This window comes from Narcine bancroftii, chromosome 9, assembly GCF_036971445.1.
Source record: "Narcine bancroftii isolate sNarBan1 chromosome 9, sNarBan1.hap1, whole genome shotgun sequence".
Lineage (NCBI taxonomy): Eukaryota > Metazoa > Chordata > Chondrichthyes > Torpediniformes > Narcinidae > Narcine > Narcine bancroftii.
The window spans coordinates 101,406,406-101,434,364 of NC_091477.1; the positions used below are offsets into that span (position 1 = coordinate 101,406,406).

General features: G+C 43.7%; 1 protein-coding gene across 4 annotated transcripts; it reads right to left on the minus strand.

Annotated features, from left to right (window-relative positions):
* Positions 1-534: 534 nt before the first annotated feature.
* LOC138742529 (protein phosphatase inhibitor 2-like) lies at positions 535-27,863 on the minus strand. Of its 4 annotated transcripts, none has more exons than XM_069897049.1 (7): positions 27,610-27,863; positions 22,712-22,819; positions 15,918-16,001; positions 11,924-12,021; positions 6,066-6,218; positions 979-1,016; positions 535-633 (listed from the first exon to the last, which is right to left on the minus strand). In XM_069897049.1, the coding sequence occupies exons 1-7, from the start codon at positions 27,846-27,848 to the stop codon at positions 550-552; spliced, it is 804 nt and encodes a 267-aa protein (XP_069753150.1). In that variant the 5' UTR covers positions 27,849-27,863; the 3' UTR covers positions 535-549. The 4 variants fall into 4 exon arrangements, with proteins under 4 accessions (XP_069753150.1, XP_069753152.1, XP_069753149.1 ...); XM_069897051.1 differs by lacking the exon at positions 535-633 and adding an exon at positions 23,171-23,312 and having other exon boundaries at positions 809-1,016; positions 27,610-27,700; XM_069897048.1 differs by lacking the exon at positions 535-633 and having other exon boundaries at positions 809-1,016.
* Positions 27,864-27,959: the final 96 nt, after the last annotated feature.

Consider the following 27,959-nt stretch of genomic DNA (forward strand, 5'->3'; position numbering starts at 1 on the left):
AGCAGCCAATGTAAATCAATGGACAATGTGAAATATGGCAAGATACAGATTTCTTATCCTACTAGTAAGGCTCATTTTAGTTTGATCTTGTGCTTACAATATTGTGATTAATTTCAAGGCTATCTTATTTAACACAAGTTCCCCATCACAATCACTCTGCCCTAAACATCTATAAATAAAAAAATATCATTGACTCAATTGCATATGCCCTTAACAAGTGCAAAGTTCCAATCTTTCATTCATTACCTTTAAAAGTGCTACCATTTAAGGAAATTAACATCAGTATGAAAATAGTCCTGGACAATTCAATGGCACTTTTACCTCACAGGATGTAATAATTTCCATCTCTGGGTATGAAATGGGTAACTATAGCAATAATGGATGTATCTTTCAAAATCTATAGGTTGTGCAATAGCTCCTGCATATTATATCTGGGTTACATATGCCAACTTCTAAGGATGAGATAACATAACTCTTGGAAAATACAAAAATTAAAAGTCAACCTGGATTTCTGAAAGGTAAATAGTATTTGACAATCCTGTTGAAGATTCAACAATCTAATTGATTGAAAAAAAAATAAAATAGCAGGTGGCGCAGAAACAGCAGAAATGGTGCAGTTGGGTTTTCAGAAAGCTTTTGATAGAAAAACACAAATTGTTAGTATATAAAAACAAGTACATATTGGATAATGTATTGTTATATATTCAAAATTAGTTGATAGATAGGAAATATAGTATTTATCCATATAATTATTATTCCTACCAAGTTATCCATCATATAAAAAAAATGAGTTTGGATCAGAAAGAGGTGATGTATCAAGAGTCTTTATGTTCATCAGTCACTAAAAGCAATGAGTGGTAGTATGGAAAATATTATATTGGGTTCCACAGCAAGATTCAAGCAAAGAACTTGCTTGGTTGAGATCACACCTGAACTCCAGGGTGCAGTTTTGGTCTTCCTGCCTAAAAATGGACTTACCAAAGGCAGAATCCAATGAAGATTCACCAGAGTGATTCCTGCCAGGGTAAGAATATTGTTTGAGGAAAAGTCAACTTTATTCAAAAACACAACACAAACAAAATGCAGATTAAAAAGATCAGTGTACATACATTTAAAAAAATGAGAATCAAGAATTTAAAGCACGAATATACCTATGAAACATCCTCATTATAACTACATAATGGATACCATTTTTGATAAAAGTAAAATGGAACATTCATCATATCAATATTTTGGATAGGTGGAGGTGACATTTTTATTTCTATTTATAGGCTGTAAACTTATTGTCAAATTTATAAATTCTTCTTCAGCTTATCCAGTCAGAATAAAACAGCAAAGCAATTATCAAAGAACAAACTTCATCATTAAATTATCTCCTCTTTTAATCATGTGATTACCTGGTCTTGAGGCAATGGCAAAGTAATAGATGTACCTGCTATTGACCAAGACAAGATTCATCCAGAGATTAAGTGGTCTGGGATGGACTACTTTTAAAATGCACTTTGCTATCAGCAATCTTTGCATCATGGATTCTCCTTTCTCTTCTCTACCCCACCGTCGATTAAAGTACTCATTCAGAAGTGATGTCATCATGTGGGCTGCAGAGTCAATCATTAAGATTGCAATGAAGGTCTCCCACCCCATTTCCCTTTCTGTAGGTCCTGCCTGACTGGACAATCTTTTCCTCAGAAGAAAGATCAAGGTAAAACCTGAAATGAACTACTTAAATATTATAAAAATGTTTATTTGAAGCAATTACAAGCTACATACTAAAATATAGTCATTTTTGGACCAGAGTTTGCAAACAATAAATTATAGTCTTATATGCTGTGAAAGACTCAGTTTCCCTTACAACTCTGGGAACGGTGTGCTTTGTTTATTTTATACAGTTAAGAGAAGCCTTGACATTTTTGATATTACAACTGGAAAAAGGCCAAATAATTTTCCTCATTGGAATCTGGACAAGGTTTTAATCTCATGGTGTGCTATTAATTTAAAAAGCCAAAATTAAAAATTTATAAATATTATTATTTCTGGTTTTAATGGCACCATGTGAGAGCACTAAAATGCTGAGGTTTTGGTAAAAATGCATCAGTATTTCAGATTACATTTGAACAAAATGAAAGTTTCAATCTAACTCTCTATCTTCCTTAGTTTTTCTACATTTTGCTGAAAATTCCGTGCACATTTTGCCCAGATCACATATTTCACATCCTTCCCATGTTAATATTCATAACAATTATTGACTGTTTATTTCCATCCAGCATTGAAAAATTAGAATGAAGCTCCATGTAAAATTTGTTTTTTTTTACAATTATAGGACTCTCAAAAAAATTTTTTTTATAATTTACATAAAAATGCTGATAAAGATACATAACCAAGGTTTCGGGCCTGAGCCCTTCAAGGTTTGAGCTAAAAGCAAGGTGGAGCTGGAATAAAATGGTGGAGAGATGGGTAGGAGCACAGGGCCTCGGGCAAGAGGACCTAGGTGGATAGGGGTAGGAGGGCATGAGGAAAAAAGTTGAGGTGATGGGGAGAGAGGGTAGGGGGGGGGGAAACTGGAGAAAATGGAGGGCTGGGCTCAGAGGAGAGGCATCAGGTAGGGGAGGTCAGAGGGGGAGGTGGAGGGGAGATGAGAAGATCCAAGGTCGAGGGGGGTGGAAAGAAAGAGGGAGCTCAGAGGTGAAGGGGGTGACAAGAGGGCCTCAAGAGTGCATATGAGGGTGAGTAGTGTTAGGTAAAAACATCATGAGCTGGGAATGTAGAGGGAGTCACCCAGTGCTGGGCCGTAACAAGATGCAGTTGTGACCTTGTACTCTCAAGATAAGAGTGGGGATGACAAATTGATGTGCAGGAGGCTAGCAGAGAGGGACAGCAACAGTTTATTCATTGGACAATGTCATGGTATGATAATTTACTAAGTTCGTATCCTAAGGTATATAAAAAACACCACTTGCTGATAACGGCAGAATGCACCTTCTCCAACTAACACTGTTAGTTGCAAGTGTTACAATCCGGCTATAAAGAACAAAGAACCTTGATTTCGACTCAGTCTGGTGTCTGACTCACCCATTCATGAACAAAGCAGACCTAACAGTAGGGAGAAGGGTCAGGAGAGGGGGAATGAGGCAGTGAGATCCAGCAACAGAGGAATCAAAGGTGTCAGCCTTCTAGAGGCTGAGGTTGGTGTGAGAACTGGCAATGGAGTCCATGTGGATGCTAGAATGGTTTTGGCAGAGGTGGCTCTGGTAAGTGGGCGGCCAGGACTGGAGTTAGCGGTGGAGGCTAACTTTAACCCCAACATTTTATCATCGTCTCCTGAAAAGCAAGGAGTTCAAAGTGGAAAAGGAAATAATGGCTCCTCACTCTACAAATAAACCAGACAAAATATTGAATTTATCCACACAAAGCAACTGTACACTTTTTATTTTATCTTCATTCAAATAATAAGACTAGTTTTCACACATTGAAGTCAGCACAAAACTGTGAAACGGCCATGGAGACTGATTTTGTCATGATGAAATTTAAAAAAGTTAACTAATCATTAGAAAGACATGCAAAACTATTTATTTGTTAACATTTACTGAACTAACATTTAGATGTGAATAAACATCAAAAGAATAATCACTTCAATTATTTACTCTATTCAAGGTAAAATCAAGATCCAGAGTAAATCATTTACAATCTTGTTTTAATTGTAATAATGGCTTCTCAAGCTGATTGCAATGGGATTTATAACCACATGCCTCTCAAAATTATCAAATTCCAAAGGATTTTTTAAATTCCAATTTGTGGAGAAATATATACATTCACTGAGGAATAAATCATTATTTAGATCATAAACATACAGATATTAACCATTTTAATCCCTTATTACAACAAATAATTATATGATTTTACTGGGAGCTTTTTTTTTTAACCGACTGATCCACAATACACAAACATGTTCTGGTTAATACTGGCATTATTAAAAATACTGTACACTCTCATTTGATAGAATGCCTTATAAACGCGGCACAGTACCATCAACTATAAACTGAGCTAACTTACACCACCAGCAGCATTAAAATTACCCAACTAATGATAATCTCCAGTCAAGACTTCCATTTTGAATAATTTTTCAAATGGCAAAATCCAATGCCAATCAAAAAAATGAAACTGTGAACCAGAAGTGGTAACCGGATGTCAAAATAGACAGCAAAAAACACACACAAGTGTGTCCAAAGGAACGTAACCCCATCCACACAATGTCACACTGACATTGAAGTGTCTAAAGCTGATCAAAGCAGAGCTGGAATATGTTCCTTTATAAGTGATAGTACTAGGTGATAAATTTACTGCTAATGCAATTTCCAGAAAAGTGTTTCTTCAGCGATCCAATTTCAGTGCAAGCGCTAAAACACAGGCATCTCCTGCCTCCCTCTCAAAAAGATTTTATTTACATTACTGTAGAAATACAGACTGCAAAATTTTGACTGAACAGATGAAATGTCACTTTTCTAAATTTAAGTTCAAATGTCCATGATACACCACAGCATTTCAATAATTTAAAACTTTTTGATGGCTAATGCTGCTAGCTGGCAATATTTTTGGGCAGATTTTAAGAATTTGTTTGGTTCTATGACTCTGGATTTTCATTTTCAGACAGTTCCTCATCTGTATCTGGTGGGGAGGTAAAAATAAATTAGAAAAAAAAATACTTGTGTCATGACAAACAATACTGACCCCAATACACAAACACGTTCTTGTAAATACTGGCACTATTAAAAATATTGTACACTCTCATTTGATAGAATGCCTTATAAACAGGGCACAGTACCATCAACTATAAACTGAGCTGACCAGCAGCATTAAAATTACCCAACTAATAATAATCTCCAGTCAAAACTTCCGTTTTTCCATATTGGTAAATTCATCTTTCCTTGTAAAACAAACTAAACATGGTGAATTTTGGAAATTTTATATTAAATGAGTTATGGATTGGCTTATTACACACCAATAATTTTTTGGGTGATAAGGGCCAGAGCCAAAGCACAGATAACAAACCAGTCAACACTTCGGATGGAATTCACGAGAGACAGTTAAGACACAAGCTGAAGCAAGATTCAATTCAATCCACTCGTGTTAAGGAAACTAACAAGATTGATATCTTCTGCTTGATTATGAATAATAAAAAAACAAGATGCAGCAGGCAGAGATTCAAACAAGCTCGATTATTTTCAGATGTTAGGTGAGAAGAGGTAAGCAAAGCAAACAGGGTTTCAACAGTTACAAGAAAATGAAATGCCGAAAGCACCGACTTCCTATTGGAAAAAGGTGATATTTGTAATGATACAAGGTTCAGGATAAACCAAAGGAAAAGAGATCTCAAACAATCAAATTTGATCAAGCTATTGGGGAGGAGAGCATCAGTGAGTACAAAATTTCTGAAAGTAGAGAAATACGGCTTGCCAATATTTGATGGAAGGAATTTTACAGGATCCACAACTTGATGTTAAAACAATCATAAGTAGGCATTATAATGCAAAATTATAATTATTTTCTGCTCAATTTATGATATCAGCTTTACTAGTTTTCTTGTCCCTGGTAGTTCTGAATGGAGTCTTGTGTTGTAACTCCCTCCACAATTTCATGCTAGGTTGTTTTTTTTTGAGTGGAATTGACTGTCATAGACATTGGTTAAAATTAGAACAAAGTTTCAGATTCAAAGTTCATATCTAGTAATATAATTCACCAACTTCCAGGTGACAATTTTGAACAATTTAAATATTTAGCAAACCTTTACAGTCTATTTTCAAGGTTCTGACTGGAAAAGTTTAATTCCCAATTACTATTCAAAAACCCTGCTGGTGCTTTAGAAAATTAGCATGTTTATTTGTGAAGCCATATACACTTCAACCACACTTCCCCCCCCCCCCCCCCAACAGGTTTTGAAAATGGAAAGGATCAGATCAAACTTTAATTTTCTGGTCTGTGAAACTAATGTTAATTATATAACTATATTATGGTGTATGTCCCAGATCTTTTTAACCTTATACAATGTAAAATAGTATTTTACAGCTTACCATCTTCAAAATTCTCCAATTCTTCAGGACTTTTTGAGTCATCCTCATCTTCAGCATCTTCAAGTTCTTTGGCTATTAATTGCCTTGCTAATTTGATATTCATGCCTTCATTGTAATGCATTTTCCTCTTCATTTCAAATTGTTTCTTGTTTTCTTTAAAGAAATACATTATTTAGAAATATCATAACCTCAAGCTTGAAAAAGCAAGTTGAATATTAGCAAAAAAAAGCCACATAAAAGGAACTAGAGAGGCATTTCCTATTCTCTGAGTCATTGAATGGTACATCATAGAATCCAGAGCAGGGATTAAACCATTGAATGTAATTTTAAAAAAAACCAATGTCTGCAGAGAAGCATCAAAGGCTTCACAATGTAACAACAAAATCAAAAACAAATCCTCTATAAATTTACAAATGCTTAACTGCCCTTCTCGGTGGATAAAATTTATACAAACTAATTTTTTATTGTTAGTTCACCATTTGTAAGTACTTTCAAATACAATTTCACAATTCATTTCTTTGCAATTTACAAACTTCTTGCAAGTCATTCCCAGAGCATTGCATTTTGCCCATTTTATTGATGACAAGACTGATTTTGTTTGCAGAGTTAAACACATTGCTAACACCAAAGAATTTCAAAATAAATGATTCAAAATTTTATGAAAAAATTGAAAACATGGAAATACTGCATGAAAATGATAATACTTTACAGGCCCACGCACGGAGAAGCAAACCTGGGGTGACACCAGCCGTGCGTGCGTGTGTGGGTGCGTGTGCGTGCGCGTGCGCGTGTGCGTCATTAGGGAAGATGACAGAGCCAGTGACCATCCATGCGGTCTCCATCAGGGCCTTGATGTTCTGGGTGTTGCAGCTACACATCTACTTCAAACAGGCGTGCCCTCGATCAGGACACAGCATCAACAATCATAGATTTCTTACGGCGGTCTCCACACCAAGGCAAATATGCAGCCCTCAAAGATCTACTAATCCTTACTTTCAGGCTTTCCCTGCGCAAGAATGCCGCCCAATTGCTGCACATGGACTTACCTGGGGACAGGGCCTCGTCCACCCTAATGAGCAAGATTCTCGTGTTAACCGAGAGCCACAAGTCTTGCCTACTCTTCAAGCAGACCTTCCTGGAGCAGTTGCCTGAAAACATACAGCTCTTGCTCACAGAAGAGGAATTCAGTGACGTTCAGAGGGTCGCTCTGGAGAGTGAAGAATGATGCCAGCACCAACGTAAACTACATCAGCAAGCCCAACAGCCCCCAGTGAGATCAAGGCCAGCAGAGAGGCAAGTGAACACCCTGGGACAGCTATGCTACCATCATCAGCGATGGGGTGCGGAGGCCCATCGATGCCGCCCATCCTGCGGGTTTTCTGGAAATGCCCTAGCCAACCGTTGTGGTTGGCTACAGCAGTTGGCCCACATGATAGCTTTCTCCACGTTTTGGTCTCACTAACAGGTAGGCATTTCCTGGTCGACACAGGCGCTGAGATAAGTGTCCTAACTACTGCAGGCCTCGACACCCGCTGTGGCAAACAGGGCCCAATACTGAGGGCAACCAACAGCTCCTGCATTCGAACTTTCAGGAACCACACCATCTCCCTTCATTTTGGCCACAGCCACTTTTCATGGACTTGTACCATTGCGGCAGTGGCACAACCGCCTGGTCGATCTCAAGGGACGACGCTTGGTGCACGTCAGAACCTTTCAGACTGCCTCTGGAGGAAGCCAAGCTACCCATCCCCCCACCTAGACTCTATAACACTCGGACAATGTTTCCCCTCATCCTGGTGGAGCTCCCCTCGATACTGGCACCACAGTTCTCCACGGCTGAGCCAAAGCACGGGGTAAGGCACCACATACTGACCGAGGGCCCCTGCTCCACACCAGTGCATGCCGACCTCCGCCCAAGAATCTCAGCCTGGTGAAGGAGGAGTTCAAAAAGATGAAGGAGCTTGGGATTGTCCCTGGGCCTCTCCCCTCCACATAGTGCCCAAATCAGACAGCTGCGCACCCTGCTGAGCGAGTTCGGGCTGACCATTAACCCCACCAAATACCAGTTCGGACTGGACACCATCGACTTCCTGGGGCACAGAATAAAGCTCGGGGTAACATCCCTCCCCGAGAAGGCTGAAGCAGTCCAGCACTTCGCTAAGCCACGCATAGTGAAAGGACTGGAGGAATTTATTGGTATGATAAACTTTTATCACAGGTTCATACTGGCAGTGACATTACTTTGGATGAGGAATCTTCTCGGGCATTCCAGAGGGTCAAAGAAGTGCTAGCCAATGCCACTCTCCTGGTCCACCCCAGTCTGGAGGCACCCCCAGCACAGAAGTAGGGAGCATGCTAGAATAACTCATCGAGGGCCAGTGACAACCCCTGGCCTTTTTTAGCAGGCACCTTCACCCCCCACCCCCCCACCCCCAGAACTCAAATACAGCGCTTTCAACCAAGAGTTAGTGCTGTACCTGGTGATAAGACATTTCCATTACTTTTTGGAAGGCAGGCAATTTAGGGTGTTCCTGACCATAGGCCTCTGACTTTCACTTTCCATAGTTTTGGACCCATGGTAGGCCCAACAGCAGAGGCACTTGTCCTATGTGTCCGAATTTTCCATGGACATTCAATATATCGTGGGAAAAACAACAAGGTGGCCAACACTCTGTCATGCCCCATGATTGAGTTGATACCCGCCCTGTTCCAAAGGGTTGATTATGTGGCCCTCAACAAAGCACAGCAACAAGACCCTGAGATACCAGCTTACAAGACAGCCATCTCCAGTCTCAGGGGGGAGGACGTCCCTGTCGGCCCAGGTAACCTGTCAATGATGTGTGATGTTTCTACCACAGCCCCTGCACCATTGACCCGATCACATGGAGACACCAGGTGTTCGAGGCTATCCACAACCTGGTGTATCCTGCCATCCAAGCCACACCAAAATGGTGGTCAACAGGTTTGTCTGGCATGGCTTCCACCAACAGGTCAGCCAGTGGGCCAAGACCTGCATGAACTGTCAGTCCTCCAAAGTGCAGGTTCACACAAGAGTGCCCACATAGACTTTTGAGCCGGCGCGGCATAGGTTCAGCCACGTGCACATTGACAGTGAAGACGTTACCGGTTTCCCATGGAGCAAGATACCTCCTGACCATGGTAGACTGCTCAACAAGGTAGCCGGAGGCAGATCCGTTGGCTGATACCACACAGAAACCTGTGCCAGGACACTTGTTGACACACGAGTATCCCGATTCAGGGTCCCAGAGCATCTAATCTCGGAAGGGAGGCACAATTCACCTCCAGACTCTGGGCGACACGAGCTAACCTTTTGGGGATGCAGCTCCATCATACCACGGCTTATCATCCGCAGGCCAACGGGTTGGTAAAGCTCTTCCACAGGCACTTCAAGGCAGCCTTGATGGCCCGGCTCAAGGGTCCCTGATTGGGTGGACGAACTGCCTTAGGTCCTGCTGGGAATTCACACCGTATGAAAGGAGGACTTCAATGCCTTGGCAGCAAAGATGGTCTATGGCTCACCTTTAATCATCCCCAAGGAATTCCTCACTCTCGATAAGCGCTCGGAAGGCCCTGCGGCGAACATCGAGAGCCTGTGGTGGAAGCTGGGGTCCTTGGTTCTGCGACAGCCCCAACCACATGGCCAGACCAAGCATAGCGTCTGGAAAGAGCCAAGGACTTGCCAGTACGTGTTCGTGAGGAGGGGCACACACAGACCATTACTGCAAAGTCCCTACAAGCTCATTAGAGACAATGGTTTCACCATCGTCCTCGACATAGGTGGCAAGGAGGAAACCCTTACAGTCAAGTGCCTGACACTGGCATATCTGAATTGAGTGCCTAAGACTACAGATAATGGCCTGGTCACCGGTTCTGGGGCTGTGGGGGCACTTCATATAGCAGCCTGCTCACGGAGACATAAACCAGCCTGCAAAATGGCCAACAAATGTGACTGCGCAGACCTGGGGAGTGACACCGGCCATCGCCTCTGGCGACCTCCGCACGGTGGGAAAATGGGGAACTCTGGCAGGACCGCTAGACAACCCGAGGTTCGTGCTCCGATGTGTCAGTGCCAGGGGCCCGTATAAGCAGAGCTACCAGTAAAATAAAAGTCTTCGATTTCGACTCCTCATTTGTGTGTCTTCCTTCCACACTCGTCATAGCGCATACAATACAATAAAAATAACAAGTTTTGTGCATTTTTGTGTACTGTTAGTCTTTATTACATAGATTGTGTCATTTTACATTTCACACACTTTTGCTGTTTGGCTAAGATTTATCATTTGTTCCACTATGAAGCAAAATACTTAACTAATATTCTATTTCCTTGTTCCCCATTAATGATTCCCAACTCAGCTTCCAAGTTTACATTTGTAACTCTTTAAGATACCTGCTGAAGTATTTACAACCTGCATTCATAGTTTTTACTTGTTTATACTCACATTTTATTTTTAACCATGCTTTCAAAAACCCTCAATCCCAAGGTCACAACCAAATATTGTGTGCAAATCTGAAGTATTTAAGAAGATTACACATGAAAGATTATTGTGGAAATAAAAAGAAGTTAACATATTGGAATTCTTAGATGAATTTGTGCTAATGGCATAAAGCCAATTGTAAAGAGGACATAAGTAGGCTACAAACGATTGGAGTATAATGTGGAAACATTTGTTAAGAATTGAATAGCATGTTATATAAATGACAAGTTTATAGAGTCCTGAGATTCAGAGTATGTTTATTGTTGGGGGAAATTAATCCAAAATTAGGAAGGCAATGTTTCACTTTCATTGGGTATTAATGGGACTACATCTGGAATACTGCATTCATTTGGTTTCCCTATTTAAAGAAAGATGCTCAGATATTGGAAGTAGTATACAAAATGTCTACACTAATATCTGAAATTGCTAGCTTTCTTTAAAAAAGCCTGTGCAAAGCAGCAGAGGATTTAGTTGAAACAATACAAAATCCAAAGGAGTTTTGGACTAAATGGACATGAAGTAAAAGTTTTTCAAGGGGGAATCTAGAAGAAAGAATCACTGCTTTATAAATAATATTACTCATTTAAGAGAGAAATTGGATTTTAATTCCCTCTCAGTTTATCATGAGACAACTCTCCTGGACAATGGAAGCAGTGGACAGATTCTTGTTAAAGAGCATAAAGTTACTGCAAGGAGGGACTGAAGAAAAAACTGCCATTGCCAGATTTTTCAACAGTTTGTCGACTTAATTTTCTATGGTGCATAACCTGAAGGACAGCCTTCTACTTCCATTGAAGTTAGAAGATATAGGGAAGAAACTCCAAGGCCAAGAATATAATGCCTACACTTGGGACCTGATGACAGGGAATCACATTCATTTGAAGCAGGTGCGCTAGACACTTATATTAATAGATTGGAAATGGCCTTGAACCTTGAAAAATATCAAAGTTGCATTGAATTTCTGGCTCCCTTTTTTTGTCAAATATTCCAGATGCACTCTGATGGACAGGTGCCTGCTGAGCATATTTAGATCAATGGCCTTCTCTCAAATCTCTGATGAAGCCCTGGTATCGCTGCCAGCACCCAGGTGGTGACACCATGAACGCAAGTCTGTTGGTTTTACTTTTACTGCTGCTTTTATTGCTGGGAACAAGCTTTAACCTGAAAAAGCAATTATCTAACCATTAAACAGAGTGATGCCTGTCCCGCATCGGACTTGCCAGCCACAAACGAGCCTGCAGCTGACGTGGACATTACCCCTCCATAAATCTTTGTCCGCGAAGCCAAGCCAAAGAAAGAGTGAAAGAACTATTTTCAGTAGTTAAATGATCCCTCCAAATATTGTAAATATAATTGGCTTGCCTTGTTCTTCTGGTGTTAATTCTTCTTCTTCTTCTTCTTCACTGGTTTCTTCCTTTGGCTCAAAGATTTTAGGATTAATTCCCTCAGCTGCTGACAGCCTAAAAGAACAAAAATAATTTTCAAGCATTATGTAATTTCATGACTAATGCCATGCTACTGTTCACTAATGATGCAGCACTTGACCTCCCACACAGAAGGGCAGCTACAGAGGAGTTCGGCTGACGATCACCTTCAAATAGACCGACACGATGGCACAAGAGGTTGGGACCCAACCCACAATCTGCAATGGATGAAGAACTTGACATCACTGACAGCTTCAGATACCTGGGCTCCACCATCACCAGCAACTTCTCACTTGATGCTGAAATCGACAAGCGCACCACTAAGGCTGCCACTGTGATGACCAAACTAAGCAAAAGAGTGTGGAGCAACAAACACCACATAGTGAAAATTAAGCTCAAGGTGCATTAGGCATGTCCTCAGTACCCTGCTTTATGGCAGAAAATCATGAACAACGTATGCCAGGCAGGAGAACCGGCTTGAGAGCTTCCATCACCGATGTCCTTGACGAATTCTAGACATATCCTGGCAGGACAGACTCACCAGCAGAGGTTCTGGATAAAGACAGTTCTCTCAGCCTGCTGTGTCAGAGACAACTTTGGTGGCTTGGCCATGTACACGATATGGAGGATGGTCGCATCCCAAAAGACCTGCTGTACAGTTGTCTGGCTGAAGGACTTCAGCCCACCAGCTGGCAATATCTGAGGTTCAAAGATGTCTACGAATGTGATCTGAAACTTGCCCACATTGATGCGCTCAACTGGGAGCCCCTTGCTGATGACCATGGCGAGGAAAAGCAGGCACACCAGCTGGAGGACAAGAGGACACAGAGGAAGCACAGACAACAGAGCCAGTTGACCGCAATCTATCGTTCCGACTTCATCTGCAGCAAGTGTGGCAGAGCATCACACCAGAATGGGTGTTATGAGCCAATCCAGACGCTGTTCTAAAATCAATTGACTATCCATAGTGCTACCATTGTCTTCCAAGACAGAAGGATGCCTATAATGCCATAGAAATACAATTGATGGTTCATAAACAGCAAAATTCATAAAGATTGATGTAAACTTCGAAGCAATTTTGTGAAGGCACCTTTATTCTCCAAACTGTGAGAATTGTTTTTCTCTAATACAAGTTTTATTTCATAAAACTTTATATTTTATTGATGTATCACAACTGATTCCCATAGTGGAACTCCAATGTCATTCAGTTTCCTTCTCGTGTTCAATCACCTATCAATGTTGGATTGAGGCAGTATGATACAGTAATTACAAGGTGTCAAAGCCAAAACCATTTCACATCTGTATATCAGGTCAACTACTGAGTAGCATTCAGTCAAATCATGTTGACATCCTCTTCTGCAAAGGCATGCTCCTACTTTGTATCAGTCTTCATTGTGGAAGAAGCAATGTTCTTGAGGTAATGAAGTCTATGGCATGTGAACAGACTGACATCTGGAATACCAAACTTTGAGGACAAATACAATGTACAAAATCTTTTGAGTCCCGAGAATATCAGGCATCATATAAAATTACAACTGACAGTGTGGATGTGTCAAGGGTCATGGCTGCAGAATCCACAGCACATGCCCAGAGTCTCACAAGAGGTTCAAATAGCCAGGATAGAGATTGTTATTGTCAGAATTTTCAACCTGGCCATTGGGTAAATCTATCAAATGTTTTTCTTAATAGCAATTAATTTTAATTAAAATTTAAGGATATTAAAGGAAACCACTATGGGCCTTAACCAATCAGCATTTTGCAATGAGAAAGGAGGAAAAGATAGACACAGCATGCTTTCTAAAGACATCAAAATAATAATGCCAGAATACATGTTCTGTTCTTACTAAAGAGGTACACATTCCACAAAACTCACATCACTAGGTACAGGAACAGTGGCTACCCCTCCACCATCAGACTCCAAAACAACAGACTCAGATTGACTTAAGGACTCTTTCTCCGCACATTATTTATTACTGATTTTTTTTTAATATTTGCAAATTTGTTTACATTTCTTTCTTTGTTTACAATTGTCTATTTTGTAAATGTATTCTTTTTCTTGAGTAAAGTTTACACTACCAACAAGAAGAAATTCTGCCTGGCCCACAGGGGGGGGAAAAAAAAAAATCACTGAGTACATGATGTAATGCATGTATTCCAACAATAAATTTGAATTTGAGCTTGAACTGCAAATGACTCCCAAGACAACTCTGTGATATGTTACTTCAAGAAGGCAGCCAAAATCTTAAAGGAGCCCATTATCCACAATTTCTATTAATTCCCAGAAGATACTGAAGCCTGAAGACCAGCACCTCCAGGTTCAAGAACAGCTTCTTTCTAATCAGACTCTTGAACCTTCCCTTTTACCATAATCATGACTGTCCTGACACCACAAAAGAATTGTATGCACTCTTGCTGCCCTGCTTTTCTCCCCCCATCTCCCAGTGAAAACCTTCCTGGGTAGCATTAGCAAATCTCCCTCCAAGTATATTTGTCTCCTTGCAGTTCATATGTAACCCATCCCTCCTGTAGGGATGTCATCTGCCCTGGAAATGAGCCCAATGACCCAAATATCTAAAGCTCTTCTCTCACCAGTTCTTAGCCATGCATTAAAATGAACTATCTTCTAATTTCTTGCCATACTAGCACGTAGCACAAGTACTAATCCTATGGTTACAACCCTACAAGTGTTTTAACTTATAACCGAGCTCCTTTTCTTAATATTTTATTTATTAATCATAATGCATATATTGAAACATACAATTAATGAACAGAACCTAAAAACAATTCAAAAAATAGAATACATGATATTTCAATAAACTAACCCCCTTCAACTCCCCACGCCCCTTCCCTAACCTACCCACCCAACCCCACCCCTATTATTCTAATAATTGCTTGAGGAAAAGAATACGGAAAAGAATGAACCTCCATCGCCTGTTTCAATACTTCCATCAATAATGGAATTAATAAGTCCTGAAATTTTTCATAAAATTCAGAAGTAAAACCATTGTCCCCTGAAGACTTCCCATTTGGAATGGATCAAAGTGCATCTATTACTTCTTTAGCAGTAAAAGGAGCATCTAAATCTTTAACATCCTTACCACTCAAAAAAAGGTAAATCCAGATCGGATTTAAAAAAATTCAATTTTAACCTTATCCTCCACTACTTCAGAGGTATATAAATTTTTTCATAAAATTTTCTAAACGTGTCATTAATCTCCTGAGGTTTATATGTAATCACTGAATCATCCCTAATAGCATTTATTGTTCTTGAGACTTGTTCAGTTTTTAACTGCCAAAATAAAACTGTATAAGCCATTTCCCTTAATTCATAATACCTTTGTCTAGTTATCTGTAATAACTTCTCAAACTTAAGTTTGTAATTAATTATATTGTAATTTCATATTAAACTAGTTTTGTTAACCTCCATTGAATTCTGCTGTCTTTTTCTAATATCTCTAATACATGTGGTTTCTTAATTTTAGCAGTAAAACGAATAATTTGTCCCCTCAAATATGCTTTTAAAGCATCCCCTAAAGCAAATTTACTGTTAACTGATTCCATATTTATTTTTAAAAACAAATGTATTTGATCTCTTATAAATGTTATTTAAAATGTGGAAAGATATTTACATCAACTCCAACCTATCAATTTATAGTGAAAGAAAAAGGCACAAAGAATTCCAGCACATAATCTTACTCCTAGATTTTTAATTCTTTCCAATTTGTCCATTTCATCTTTTGGATCACTCATACTGCAGATCAGAAATATAAAAAAATAAAAATGAACTATCTTCTAATTTCTTGCCATACTAGCACGTAGCACAAGTACTAATCCTATGGTTACAACCCTACAAATATAAAATAACTACTGGAGGAAAACAAACCACTGAAACAGATGAAAATGTAATCTGATTTCAGCAGATATATACTTACTTTTGTGCTAGTATTTCTGCAGTAACGTTTACATTTGATTCAGAGTCACTCATTGCAGCTTCATCATCGTCACCTCCTACTATCCTGAACAAGGAAAGGAAACATTAAAAAAATTAAAGGTTACATTGTATTCCTTCTAATAGCTGTAGCTAAGCACTATATTACAATGCTTATGGAGAAAATCTCCACATGACCCACAATTCCCATCAGAAATATAAAGACATTGCTCCTCATACGATACTCCTATTAGGTGAGTTGACTTCAATCAAACACCAATTACCACACATTAGTTTGTAAAGAAAAAACCCTTGAATTGAAAGTATTGTTCCATTCCAAGTTTCAATAATCCCCTTGATGTGATGATAAAGGCTCTCTATCCTGTTTATTTCAAAGACAACGGTGATATTTAAAGCCTGCACATGAAGGAGTTCCATCACTTCAAGTGGAAAGAGAAGCAGCACATACACACACACTTGTGCCAATGAAGGAAGATTAAGAACCGTGCATTTGTGGCAATGCACGTCACTGAGAGCAGGAGAACCGGCTCTGCAGGTTGAGGTCACGATGGCGGAGCAGCATTTATTTTTCTTGCGACTTGTTCGGTTTTTAACTGCCAAAATAAAACTTTATGAGCCATTTCCCTTAATTCATAATTACCTTTGTCTAGTTATCTGTAATAACTTCTCAAACTTAAGTTTGTAATGAATTATATTGTAATTTCATATTAAACTAATTTTCTTAACCTCCATTGAATTCTGCTGTCTTTTTCTAATATCTCTAATACACATGGTTTCTTAATTTTAGCAGTAAAACGAATAATTTGTCCCCTCAAATATGCTTTTAAAGCCGTGTCAAGATGGTGCCACCTGGTCACGTCTGCATGCGCATGGGGCAACGTCGTGATATCGTTTCCAGCACGAGGGCGGGACTTGCCCGCGGCCTTATAAGGAAGCAGCACGGGAAGTTTCAACAAACAACTGGAGTGCAAATGAGCCCACTAACTACTGGTCTTGTTCTTACCCACTCCATTTAGCTGCTGCTACATTGGTGACCCCGATATGTCCAGACGCTGCAGCAGTCAGTGCAGTCGCCTTCAAGCTCCCGACTTTCTGGACACTTCACCCACGCACTTGGTTTGTTCAGCCAGAGGCACAGTTTCAGAAAAAGCAGATGACCTCAGGCTCCACTAAGTACTATCATGTCGTCAGCTTCCTGGACCAAGAAACCATGGTCAGAGTGGACGACCTCATCAAGAACCCACCAGAGGAAAGTAAATACTATGCGTTGAAGGTGCTGCTCATCAGCACCTACGGGCTCTCCAGACGCCAGAGAACAGCCAGGCTCATGCACCTGAACAGCCTAGGGGTCAGAATGTCATCTGTCTTCATGGACATAATGCTCACGCTGGCAAAGAGCCACAAGCCCTGCCTCGTGTTTGAACAGGCATTCTTAGAACAAATGCCCGATGACATCCAGCTGCTGCTCACGGATGTGGATTTCAGCGACCCCCGCAAGGTTGCAGCGAAGGCAGACATCCTCTGGCACACCAAAAGGGAGAACGAATCCACCATGAATCAGCTGACACAGCCCCAGACCAAATCCCAGACGAGCAGGAATCAACCATGGCCACGTAAGCTAGCAGAGGGAGCAGAGGCACAGTGGTTTTTTTCTATTATCAGTGCGAGAGAGCAGAAGCCCGTAAATGAGAGCAGCCCTGCATGTCCAGTAAATGCCCAGGCCAGCCGCCGCTAATGGGTTTGGCGACTGGCCACGCAAACAGCCTACTACATGTAACAGACAAGACAACGGGCTGCCAGTTCAGCATCTTTCCACCAACATCACTAGAGACCCAAACACGACCATGTGGGCCCACCCTGCGGGCGGCCAACAACACCACCATAAAGACCTTCGGCACACGGCAAATGCCAATACACCTTAGTGACGGGACTTTCTGTTGAGATTTCACTCTAGCCACGGTGGAGAAGCCACTCCTCGGTGCAGACTTTCTCCAAGATCACAACCTGCTCGTGGACCTCAAAGCTAAACTCCTGGTGCATGCCCAGACGTTTCAGCTCACTGCCACCAGCTCATGGAACCAGCAAATGGCCACCGTCACCACCCCCACCGGCAAGTACAGCCTTATTTTGGCCAAATTTCCCTCCATCCTCAGGCCCCAGTTCATGTCCATGATGCCAAAGGTACGGTGTACAGCACCACATCTTGACACAAGGGACCCCCCCCCCCCCTCAACCCATGCAAAAGTCAGATGACCTTCCCGCAGACAAGCTGCAGCTGGCCAAGGAAGAGTTCAGATGTATGGAGGAGCTGGGGATCATCCATAGGTCTGACAGCCCATGGGCCTCCCCTCTGCACATGGTACCCAAGGCCACAGGGGGCTGGTGGCCTTGCAGGGACTACCGACACCTCAACGAATCAACTACTCCAGACCGCTACTCAGTCCCCCATATACAGGATTACATGACCAACCTACATGGCGCCTCCGTTTTCTCAAAGATCGACTTGGTACGAGGTTACCACCAAATCCTCGTCCACCTAGACATCAGGAAGACAGCCATCATCACGCCTTTCAGACTCTTCGCGTTCCTGCGAATGCCTTTCAAACTTAAAGACGCAACACAGACCTTCCAGCACCTCATGGATGCAGTGGGCAGAGATCTGGACTTTGTTTTTATCGACCTGGATGACATTCTCATCGCCAACAGAAACCATCAGGAGCACGCTACCCACCTATGCAAACTCTACTCCTGCCTGGCTGACTTTGGCCTCATGGTCAACCCAGCAAAGTGCCAGTTTGGCCTGAAGGTGATTGATATCCTAAGCCACAGAATCACAAGGGACGGAGCGACACCAATTCTAGAGAAAGTGGAAGCCATTAGGCAGTTCGCAAGACCCAACACACTCAAAGGCCTTCAGGAGTTTGTCAGCATGTCAATTTCTACATACCCACCTCAGCCCGAATCATGTGCCCCCTCTTTGCCATGATGGCCTCCAAACAGAAGGACATGAGGCAGCCATGGCATTCGAAAGGTTCAAGGAGGCCCTAACCCACACCACATTGTTGGTCCACACCAGAACAGATGTCCCCACCTCCCTGACAGTTGACGCATCAGCCAGTGATAGGGGGTGTACTCGAACAGCTGGTCAAAGGTCATTGGAGGCCATTGGCCTATTCAGCCACCATTTGTGCCCCCGAGTTAAAATACAGTGTTTTTGATCGGGAACTCCAAGCCCTCTAAGTTGCGGTCAGGCACTTCCATTATTTCCTCGAAGGCAGACCTTTCACTGTCTTTACTGACCACAAACCCCTTACATACGTCTTTTCAAAAGTTTCCGATCCCTGATCGGCATGCCAGCAACGCTACTTGGCATACATCTCAGAATTCACTACCAACATCCAACTGGCAAGGAGAATATTGTCGCTGATGCCCTCTCAAGGCCGGCTATTCAGTCGTTGGCACCAGGCCAAGACTATTCTGAGCTTGCAAGGGTGCAAGAAGATGAAGTGGAGACCCAGGCTTTTCATACAGCCATCACCGGCCTCCATTTCGAAGACGTCCCCCTGCCACACAGCAGCCACCCCTGCTCTGCGATGTGTCCACTGGCAACACCCAACCAGTCATCCCGAATCAATGGAGACAATAAGTTTTCCACTCCATCCACGACCTCTCACACCCATCCATCAAGACCACAGCACGCATGGTTGCTGCACGGTTTGTATGGCATGGCTTATGAAAACAGATCGCTGAGTGGGCCTGCACTTGCACATAATGCTAGGCTTCAAAAGTCCACAGACACACGAAAGTTCCCGACCAGCATTTCGAACCACGCAGCCGACAATTCAACCACATCCATGTCAATATCATCGGTCCCCTGCCCATTTCACACGAAGCCCGGTATCTCCTCACAGTGGTCGACCAAGCCACAAGATGGACAGAAGCCATCCCTCTCAAAGACGCGTCCGCAGACTCCTGCGCCAGGGCAGTGCTCACACACTGGATATCCCAGTTCGGGACACCAGGCCATATCACTACGGACAGGGGGGCACAATTCACTTGGCCTTGTGGACACAGCTTGCCTCCCTCCTTGGCACAAAACTTCATCACACCACCGCCTACCACCCAAAGTCCAACAGCCTGGCAGAACGTTGCCACCGCCACCTTAAGTCTGTACTTATGGACTGCCTGACCGGACCCAACTGGGTGGATGAGCTCCCCTGGGTGCTTCTTGGTTATCGGTACAGCTCTCAAGAAGGATCTCCAGGCCTCCTCGGCCGAGTTGATGTATGGAACCTCTCTGACCCTCCCTGGAGAATTCCTCCCCAATACCAAGGGCACAGAAACACAAGGAGGAGCAGCAATGCAAAAACTGAGAAACAGGTTGGGCTTCCTCATACCACGGCCACCACCCCACCTCAGCGTGCACTGTTCCTCCCTCCAATGGCCCTATGAAGGCCCCTACAAGGTGGTCAGCAGGAGCGGCAACATGTTCACTTTAGACATTGGGGCAATGAGGAACTGTTCACAGCCAACCGCCTGAAGCCTGCACATCTCAACCTCAGCCAGCCAGTTGCCCTACAGCCAGCCAATCACTGAGGCAGGCCCCCTAAGTCAAAACTGACACAGGACTCAGAGGCACAGCAGTTTATCGCCAGTTCTTTGGGGGGGGGGGGGGGGGGTGGTGGTTGTGTGGCAGTGCACATCACTGACATCAGACAAACCAGCTCCACGTGTTACGGTTGCAGCGGTGGAGCAACCACGTCAAGATGGCGCCTCCAGGGTCATCTTTTCCGCCAGCCGGGTCAGGTCCACATGTGCGCGGGCCAACATTGTGATGTCGTTTCCAGCATGAGGGCAGGACTTAACCATGGCCTTCCTTATAAGGCGCATTGAAGTTTCAATAGACAAATGGAGTGCAAACGAGCCCACCGACTACTGGTCTCATTCTTACCGACTCCATTTAGCTGCCACTACATACTTCTAATGATACCTTTGGTTTATGATGTGAGCAAATTAATCTCCCCACTACAGAGCTGATCTCAATCCAACAAGAGCTAGGGATGGATAGCATCTAGCTCAGAAGCACAAAGTAAAGAAAAATAAATAGAATCTGCCACTGAAAGTAAAGTGAACACTAGATGAACACAGTTCTGTAGATATCATCTGAAGAATGGTCGATAAGTAGATAAATATCTGCTTTCTTGGACCCAACACATGAACATCATCGTGAAGAAAGGAGTTAGTGGAGGTTTGGTATGACTTTGGAAACCTCAGCAAACCTCTACAGATGTGCAGTGGAAAGCTTGTCGACAAGCTGCATCACAGCAGGGTATGAGGCAACAATACCTCTGAGCAAGAAAACCCTGCAAAACGTAGTGGACACAGCCCAGTATGTCACATGCAAAACACTCCCAACCATCGAGAAAATCTACATGGAACACTGCCATCAGAGAGCAGTAGCAATAATCAAGGATCTGCTCTTGCTGTTACCATCAGGAAAGAGATATAGGTGCCACAAACCTCATACCACCAGGTTCAGGTAAAGTTACTAGTCCTCCACCATCAGACTCCTAAACAACAAACTAATTTAAGGTCTTTTACTTTACACATTATTTATTGTTGAATACAGTCATGCACCGCATAACCTATGTTCAGGCAATGTCCGACCCCATATACATTCATTCAGAAATCCCGATTGGAGAACGGGAAGTAGCAGTTGTATCTCTCATAGCTGAACTTGCTCAATTTGCCCAGTGATCCTCTCAGTCACAGCCAATGTTTGTCATTACTGCAAAATGCTTCAGAACTGCTGCCACAAGACTGAAGAACTCCAGGCATCCAGCGAAAGAACCCGACGAGTCCATTTCGCGAGGCACCATGTTCCAGTACAAAATTAATAATGTTCGAAGATGTGGCCTAGCAGGTGAAAATGTGCTGCAACAATTATGCTAATACAGGAATACCAAAGCACCAAATGTTGCTGTCACAGAATGGTTTAATTACCCTGGCACCCATTCCACTTCTAATCACCTGTCATTGGTATACATGTTGTTCGCACAATGTCCCAATCTTTTCTATTTCACAGAACCTATCAAGGACACTAAGCGACACTTGACTGCATTTTTTTTACTCTATTACACAGTTTGTTTCTTTGTTTATATTTGTCTCTTTTGTATACACATCTTTTTGAGTACAGTTCTGCCTAGCCTGCAGGAAAAAAAATCTCAGGGTTGTATGTGATGTCAACCATATACTCTCGACAATAAATCTGAACATCAAATTTAATATGGATCATCCTTGCACTTTGAATTCAGTTTCTTCCTGCCCTGGGAAAGGATAGTTTTTAAAAGAGTTTTTATAACCATCATGTACCATACTAAAGACATGTAACTTTTCACCAACACATGGTTGCTCCTCACTCTACATTTTGGGGCTTTTACTTCTTCAATGAAGTTCTTACTTAATTCTAAAACATTTTTAACTCAAATCAGTTTGAAAAGCTGCCCAATATCAAAAATAATACTAATTTTATAAATTGGCTGCCAGTTAAAATCTATTTTCTGTTCTAATTATAAGGCTATGAAACTTAATGGCTCTTTAGAGCTTCAGGGAATCTACCTAGTCTGCCATATATGTAAAGATATATAACAAATTGCAACAATCAGTAATCTGGTACACTGAGGAATAGGATGCAACATTTAATCTGCAATGTTTTATAAACTTTTGAATCACAGGAAAACCTTGAGACATGCTAATGGATGACATTTCCTCATTTACCTGTTGTATGGAGTACTCGGCTCATCAATTTTCATTAGCCCATAATCCTTTCCTTCTGGGTGATAAGTCGCTAGAATGTTCATTTCATCCCATTTTTGTGTCTTTTTACTGGGGAGAAAAAGCACAATTAAAATCTACAAGGGTAATATTACACAGCTCAAATATTAGCCACTGGAAAAAAATTTGCTTCCATGTTATATTTAATTTCAGAAGACTAACAAAAATATCGAGAGTAAAAACAAAGTGCTGGAGGTACTTAAGAAGTTGAGCAGCATCTGTGGGGGGCACAGAGAAGAGAACTATTAACATTTTAGGTCAGGTCTCTGTATCAGATCTGAGAGTAGATAGGGAAGACATCCAATATAAAGCGGTCTTTTGGGTAGCGGGGGTTGTAGAGAGAGCAGAATCGCAAAGCCACAATTTCACCAAGAAGGGGTGAAGATTGATGGACCCACTCACCTCCACTTTCAGTCCTGATTCAGGCTCTCGGCCCAAAGCATCAACAATTCTTTCCCCTACTCCACAAAAGATCTGCTCAACTTGCTGAATTCCTCGAGCACTTGGTCTTTTGGTTCAGATTCCAGCATCTGCAGTCCCATGTCTAACAAAATACCAATGCAAAAGGAGTATGAAGCCCATCTTAGGAATTATGGACTGGCCAGTTTAACACTGCTGAATTTAAGAATGCAAGAAATATAACCAGGAGTAGATTATTTGGCTCTGAGTAGATCCTCTGCCCTTCAAAAAGATGACAGCTGACCTTGCACATCAATGGACTTTCTTGGTAAAATAAAGGTGCAGCAATCCAATTAAATGTGAGATTTAGACAGCGATTGATCAATTAGGAAAGTTAAGTCTGTAAGAGATCAGATCAGAATAAAGTTTCAAGTTAATGGAGGGATTTGAAAATAAGGCAATTTAATAAACTGAATCAACAGGGAGAGGGATAGAAGAAATTTGAGAAGTACTATATTTACAGAGAATGAAACAGGAATCAAAAATTATGGACAAGGATTTTAGCAGCAAATTAACCAAGACCGACCGGTGTGAATGTTATGGAGTTGGATGACAACGTAGCTGTGATTTGATCATCTCAATGGTCATAAGATTCACTTTAGGCTTTATTCCACAGCAGCCTTTTTGATCCAAATTTGCTGCCAGTCCTGACTGACAAAAACCTGGAAGAGTCTTATGCCCAATTGAAAAAATGGGCATCAGGATCAGATGATATGCTCACCGATGTCCTAAAACACAGTAGCGAGCTCGAGTCTACAAACTTGTCAGAAGGAGGAAATCTCAGATGCTGTCATCATAACCATCTTCAAGCCTTAAGAAGGGTTTCTTGCTCTCAGCCATTGGGAAAGTCATAGTCAGGAACCTTTCAACCATTTCTGTGCAGTGGCTTACACCTCCTACTATAACAACTTACTACAGAAACCTCACCTGGAGTTAGTGTGTTACAGGTACAGTGAACATGATACTCAACAATCCTCAGAAATGCAGGAAGCTGCACCAACCACTCTACATCATTTATTTCCTGATCCAACTAAAACCTTTGATTTCACCAATTGAGAGACTATGGAACAATTTTCTCAAATTTAGCTGCCCACAGAAATTTGTCTCGGTCTTTAATTTGCTTCACGATGACAAGGTAAAATCCTAGCCAACAAATCAACAGAGTTAACCTTAGTGAAGGCCAGCATCAAACAAAGCAATACCATGTGCTCCAACATTCTCTCCTCCCCCCCATCTTTCTCCCTGCAATATTGTACAATACTTCCAAATATCCTGTGATGTAGTGGAACTAATGAGAAATTATTCAACCTAATGTCAACTACACCCCAGGACCAACGCCATCCAGACCTCAATAGTTGACTGATAATACTTATGTCTGCACACAGAGAGCATTTTGGCTCTTTCAATGAAGAATAAAGAGAATTATTGTTTTTCCAGTAAAAATCTGCAATTTCAAAGCTCATCCATCAATTTTCCAACACTGCAAATAGCCAACCTTGGGCAATATAGTCTCTCGATGAGAACCTGAAAAATGTGAATTATTTTGATGTGACAAGATCATGAGTAGACATCAATAATCAAAGTCACCAATGCTTTCAAAACACCAGCATAACCTTCGGTCAATTGGGGAAAAGGGAAATTTAAGATCAATGTCTTAGAAATGACACCAAACTTGTTGACTCCAAGACATCAATTATTCACAGCCTCCCTCATGCTTCCAAGATCTGGTCTACCTCCAGATTACTTGGATAGCACTGATGTGGTCTCAGCAAAATCCTTTAAATTCTTCTCCTTGGCAAATATCCCGTGTTGAGACCCAACTCCATAGAGTCAGCTCCACTTGGCATTCTAGATCATTCATCAATCCAGCAATGAATGCCCAAAATAGTCACTCTATTCTGAGATCAAAAGATTACACTTGGAAAGAGAAAATATTTAAGATGAGCTTGAAGCCTTCTTGAGAAACCACGAAATCCCTGGCTCATGAATGCTTACAAGTAGACGAGCATGTGGGATGATGCAGAACCACCACTAAATAGCAGGGAATGCACAAAAGCTCAGTGCAGCCTCCACACAGGTCCTATAGCAGAGATCCAGTCTAGAGTCCAGCTGACCCTAAGTGATATCCACTCACAACACCTCACAGATGCTTTGAGGAAGAAATATGAGAGGTGCTGATGCTTTGTAACGAAATATATTGATGAATGATGAACAAAAGTAGAAAATATATCCCAATTACAAAACAAAAATGGAAAGAGAGTGCACCACCTCACAAATTATCCACTCGGCCCATACACAGTCAGCAACCTTCTAACCCATTAGTGCTACGTTTACGGTTCCCACATTGGCCTCATCAGCTATCTCCCACCCGACAACCTCGGCATGAAAGCAAATTATCCCCGATGCCCAGACACCTTCCAAGATGACGACGAGGTTAGTTTTAACCATAGCGCCTTACATGGACACTTGTCTGGGACAAGTTCGTGTGCAATAGGTGTGCTGAGCCAAGAAGCGTGTGTCGACGGGACGCGTAGTGGAAGATGAAATAGTTCAAAGCAACGCTGGAGGAACATCTTCAGGAACAGCGAGAGAATGCAATCTATCGCGTCCCAGACAAGACCTGCAATCAGTAATTTGTCAACTTGTCAGGAACCTGACAACACGATGATAACCCAGCCTTTGTCAGTAACTTTAGCGCTCGACGTCCAGGGTAAGAGGGAAGAGGAAGGGAGGGGAGGGGAAGGAAAGGAAAGGGGAGGGGGAGGGGATGGAAAGGAGAGGGGAAGGGGAGGGGAAGGAAAGGAGAGGGGAAGGGGAGGGGAAGGAAAGGAGAGGGGAAGGGGAGGGGAAGGAAAGGAGAGGGGAAGGGGAGGGAAGGAGGGGAGGGGAGGGGAGGGGAAGGGGAGGGAAGGAGGGGAGGGGAGGGGAAGGGAAGGGGAGGGGAGGGGAAGGAAAGGGGAAGGAAAGGGGAGGGGGAGGGGAGGGGGAGGGGAAGGGAAGGGGAGGGGGAGGGGAAGGGAAGGGGAGGGGGAGGGGAAGGGAAGGGGAGGGGGAGGGGAAGGGAAGGGGAGGGGGGGGAGGGGATGGAAAGGAGAGGGGAAGAGGAGGGGAAGGAAAGGAGAGGGGAAGGGGAGGGGAAGGAAAGGAGAGGGGAAGGGAGGGGAAGGAAAGGAGAGGGGAAGGGAGGGGAAGGAAAGGAGAGGGGAAGGGGAGGGAAGGAGGGGAGGGGAGGGGAGGGGAAGGGGAGGGGGAGGGGGAGGGGAGGGAAAGGGGAGGGAAAGGGGAAGGGAAGGAAAGGAGAGGGGAAGGAAAGGGGAGGGGGAGGGGAGGGAAAGGGGAAGGGAAGGAAAGGAGAGGGGAAGGAAAGGGGAGGGGAAGGAAAGGGGAGGGGAAGGAAAGGGGAGGGGAAGGAAAGGGGAGGGGAAGGAAAGGGGAGGGGAAGGAAAGGGGAGGGGAAGGAAAGGGGAGGGGAAGGAAAGGGGAGGGGAAGGAAAGGGGAGGGGAAGGAAAGGGGAGGGGAAGGAAAGGGGAGGGGAAGGAAAGGGGAGGGGAAGGAAAGGGGAGGGGAAGGAAAGGGGAGGGGGAGGGGAAGGGAAGGGGAGGGGGAGGGGAAGGGAAGGGGGAGGGGAAGGGAAGGGGAGGGGAAGGGAAGGGGAGGGGAGGGGGAGGGGAGGGGATGGAAAGGAGAGGGGAAGAGGAGGGGAAGGAAAGGAGAGGGGAAGGGGAGGGGAAGGAAAGGAGAGGGGAAGGGGAGGGGAAGGAAAGGAGAGGGGAAGGGGAGGGGAAGGAAAGGAGAGGGGAAGGGGAGGGGAAGGAAAGGAGAGGGGAAGGGGAGGGGAAGGAAAGGAGAGGGGAAGGGGAGGGGAAGGAAAGGAGAGGGGAAGGGGAGGGGAAGGAAAGGAGAGGGGAAGGGGAGGGGAAGGAAAGGAGAGGGGAAGGGGAGGGGAAGGAAAGGAGAGGGGAAGGGGAGGGGAAGGAAAGGAGAGGGGAAGGGGAGGGAAGGAGGGGAGGGGAAGGGGAGAGGAGGGGAGGGGAGGGGAAGGGGAGAGGAGGGGAGGGGAGGGGAAGGGGAGGGGAGGGGGAGGGGAAGGGGAGGGGAGGGGGAGGGGAGGGGAAGGGGAGGGGAAGGGGAGGGGAGGGGGAGGGGAGGGGAAGGGGAGGGGAGGGGAAGGGGAGGGGAGGGGAAGGGGAGGGGAGGGGAAGGGGAGGGGGAGGGGAAGGGGAGGGGGAGGGAAGGGGAGGGGGAGGGGAGGGGAAGGGGAGATGTCTCCTGGACTGACAGCGTGCACGGCTGGTGGAGGCCTCGGGGCGCTCGGAGCCGGGTACTTTGGTGTCCGAGGAAGGGGCTTCGCATCCCCGGTCCGCGACCCCCTCCAGCTTACTTGTACTCCTCCTCGTCCTCGACAGACAGATCCAAGGCCGAGTTCCGTTGATACTGTGCCGGCGTCCTGTTTTTCAAAATCCCTTTGAGAGGAACGGGAGCAGCCATGGCGGAGGTGGTGTTGGTGCTGCGGGACCTTGCCTCCAAGACGCTGCCACTCCGCCGCCCACTGACGGCTCTCGCGAGAGCAGACCTCGCCTTTCCACCAAGTTCTCGCGGGATCCAGAAACCGCAGGGCATTGTGAGGAACCGGAAGTGGGCGGCTCAGGTGGGGTGAAAGGTGAGCCTGCCTGCTCTGGCCCCCTGCGTTCAGTTGACGTGCTCGCCTCCCGAGGGGAGAAGTGCGGGTTG

Bases quoted from the DNA above. Each gene is read 5' to 3' on its own strand.
- LOC138742529 (XM_069897048.1), bottom strand. From the start codon at position 27,848: ATGCCCTGCGGTTTCTGGATCCCGCGAGAACTTGGTGGAAAGGCGAGG. The intron at 22,820-27,609 runs GTAAGCTGGAGG...TTTTCTCCCCAG, and splicing joins GAGGACGAGGAGGAGTACAA to TAAAAAGACACAAAAATGGG. The intron at 16,002-22,711 runs GTAAATGAGGAA...TTCCTTGTTCAG, and splicing joins CCGAGTACTCCATACAACAG to GATAGTAGGAGGTGACGATG.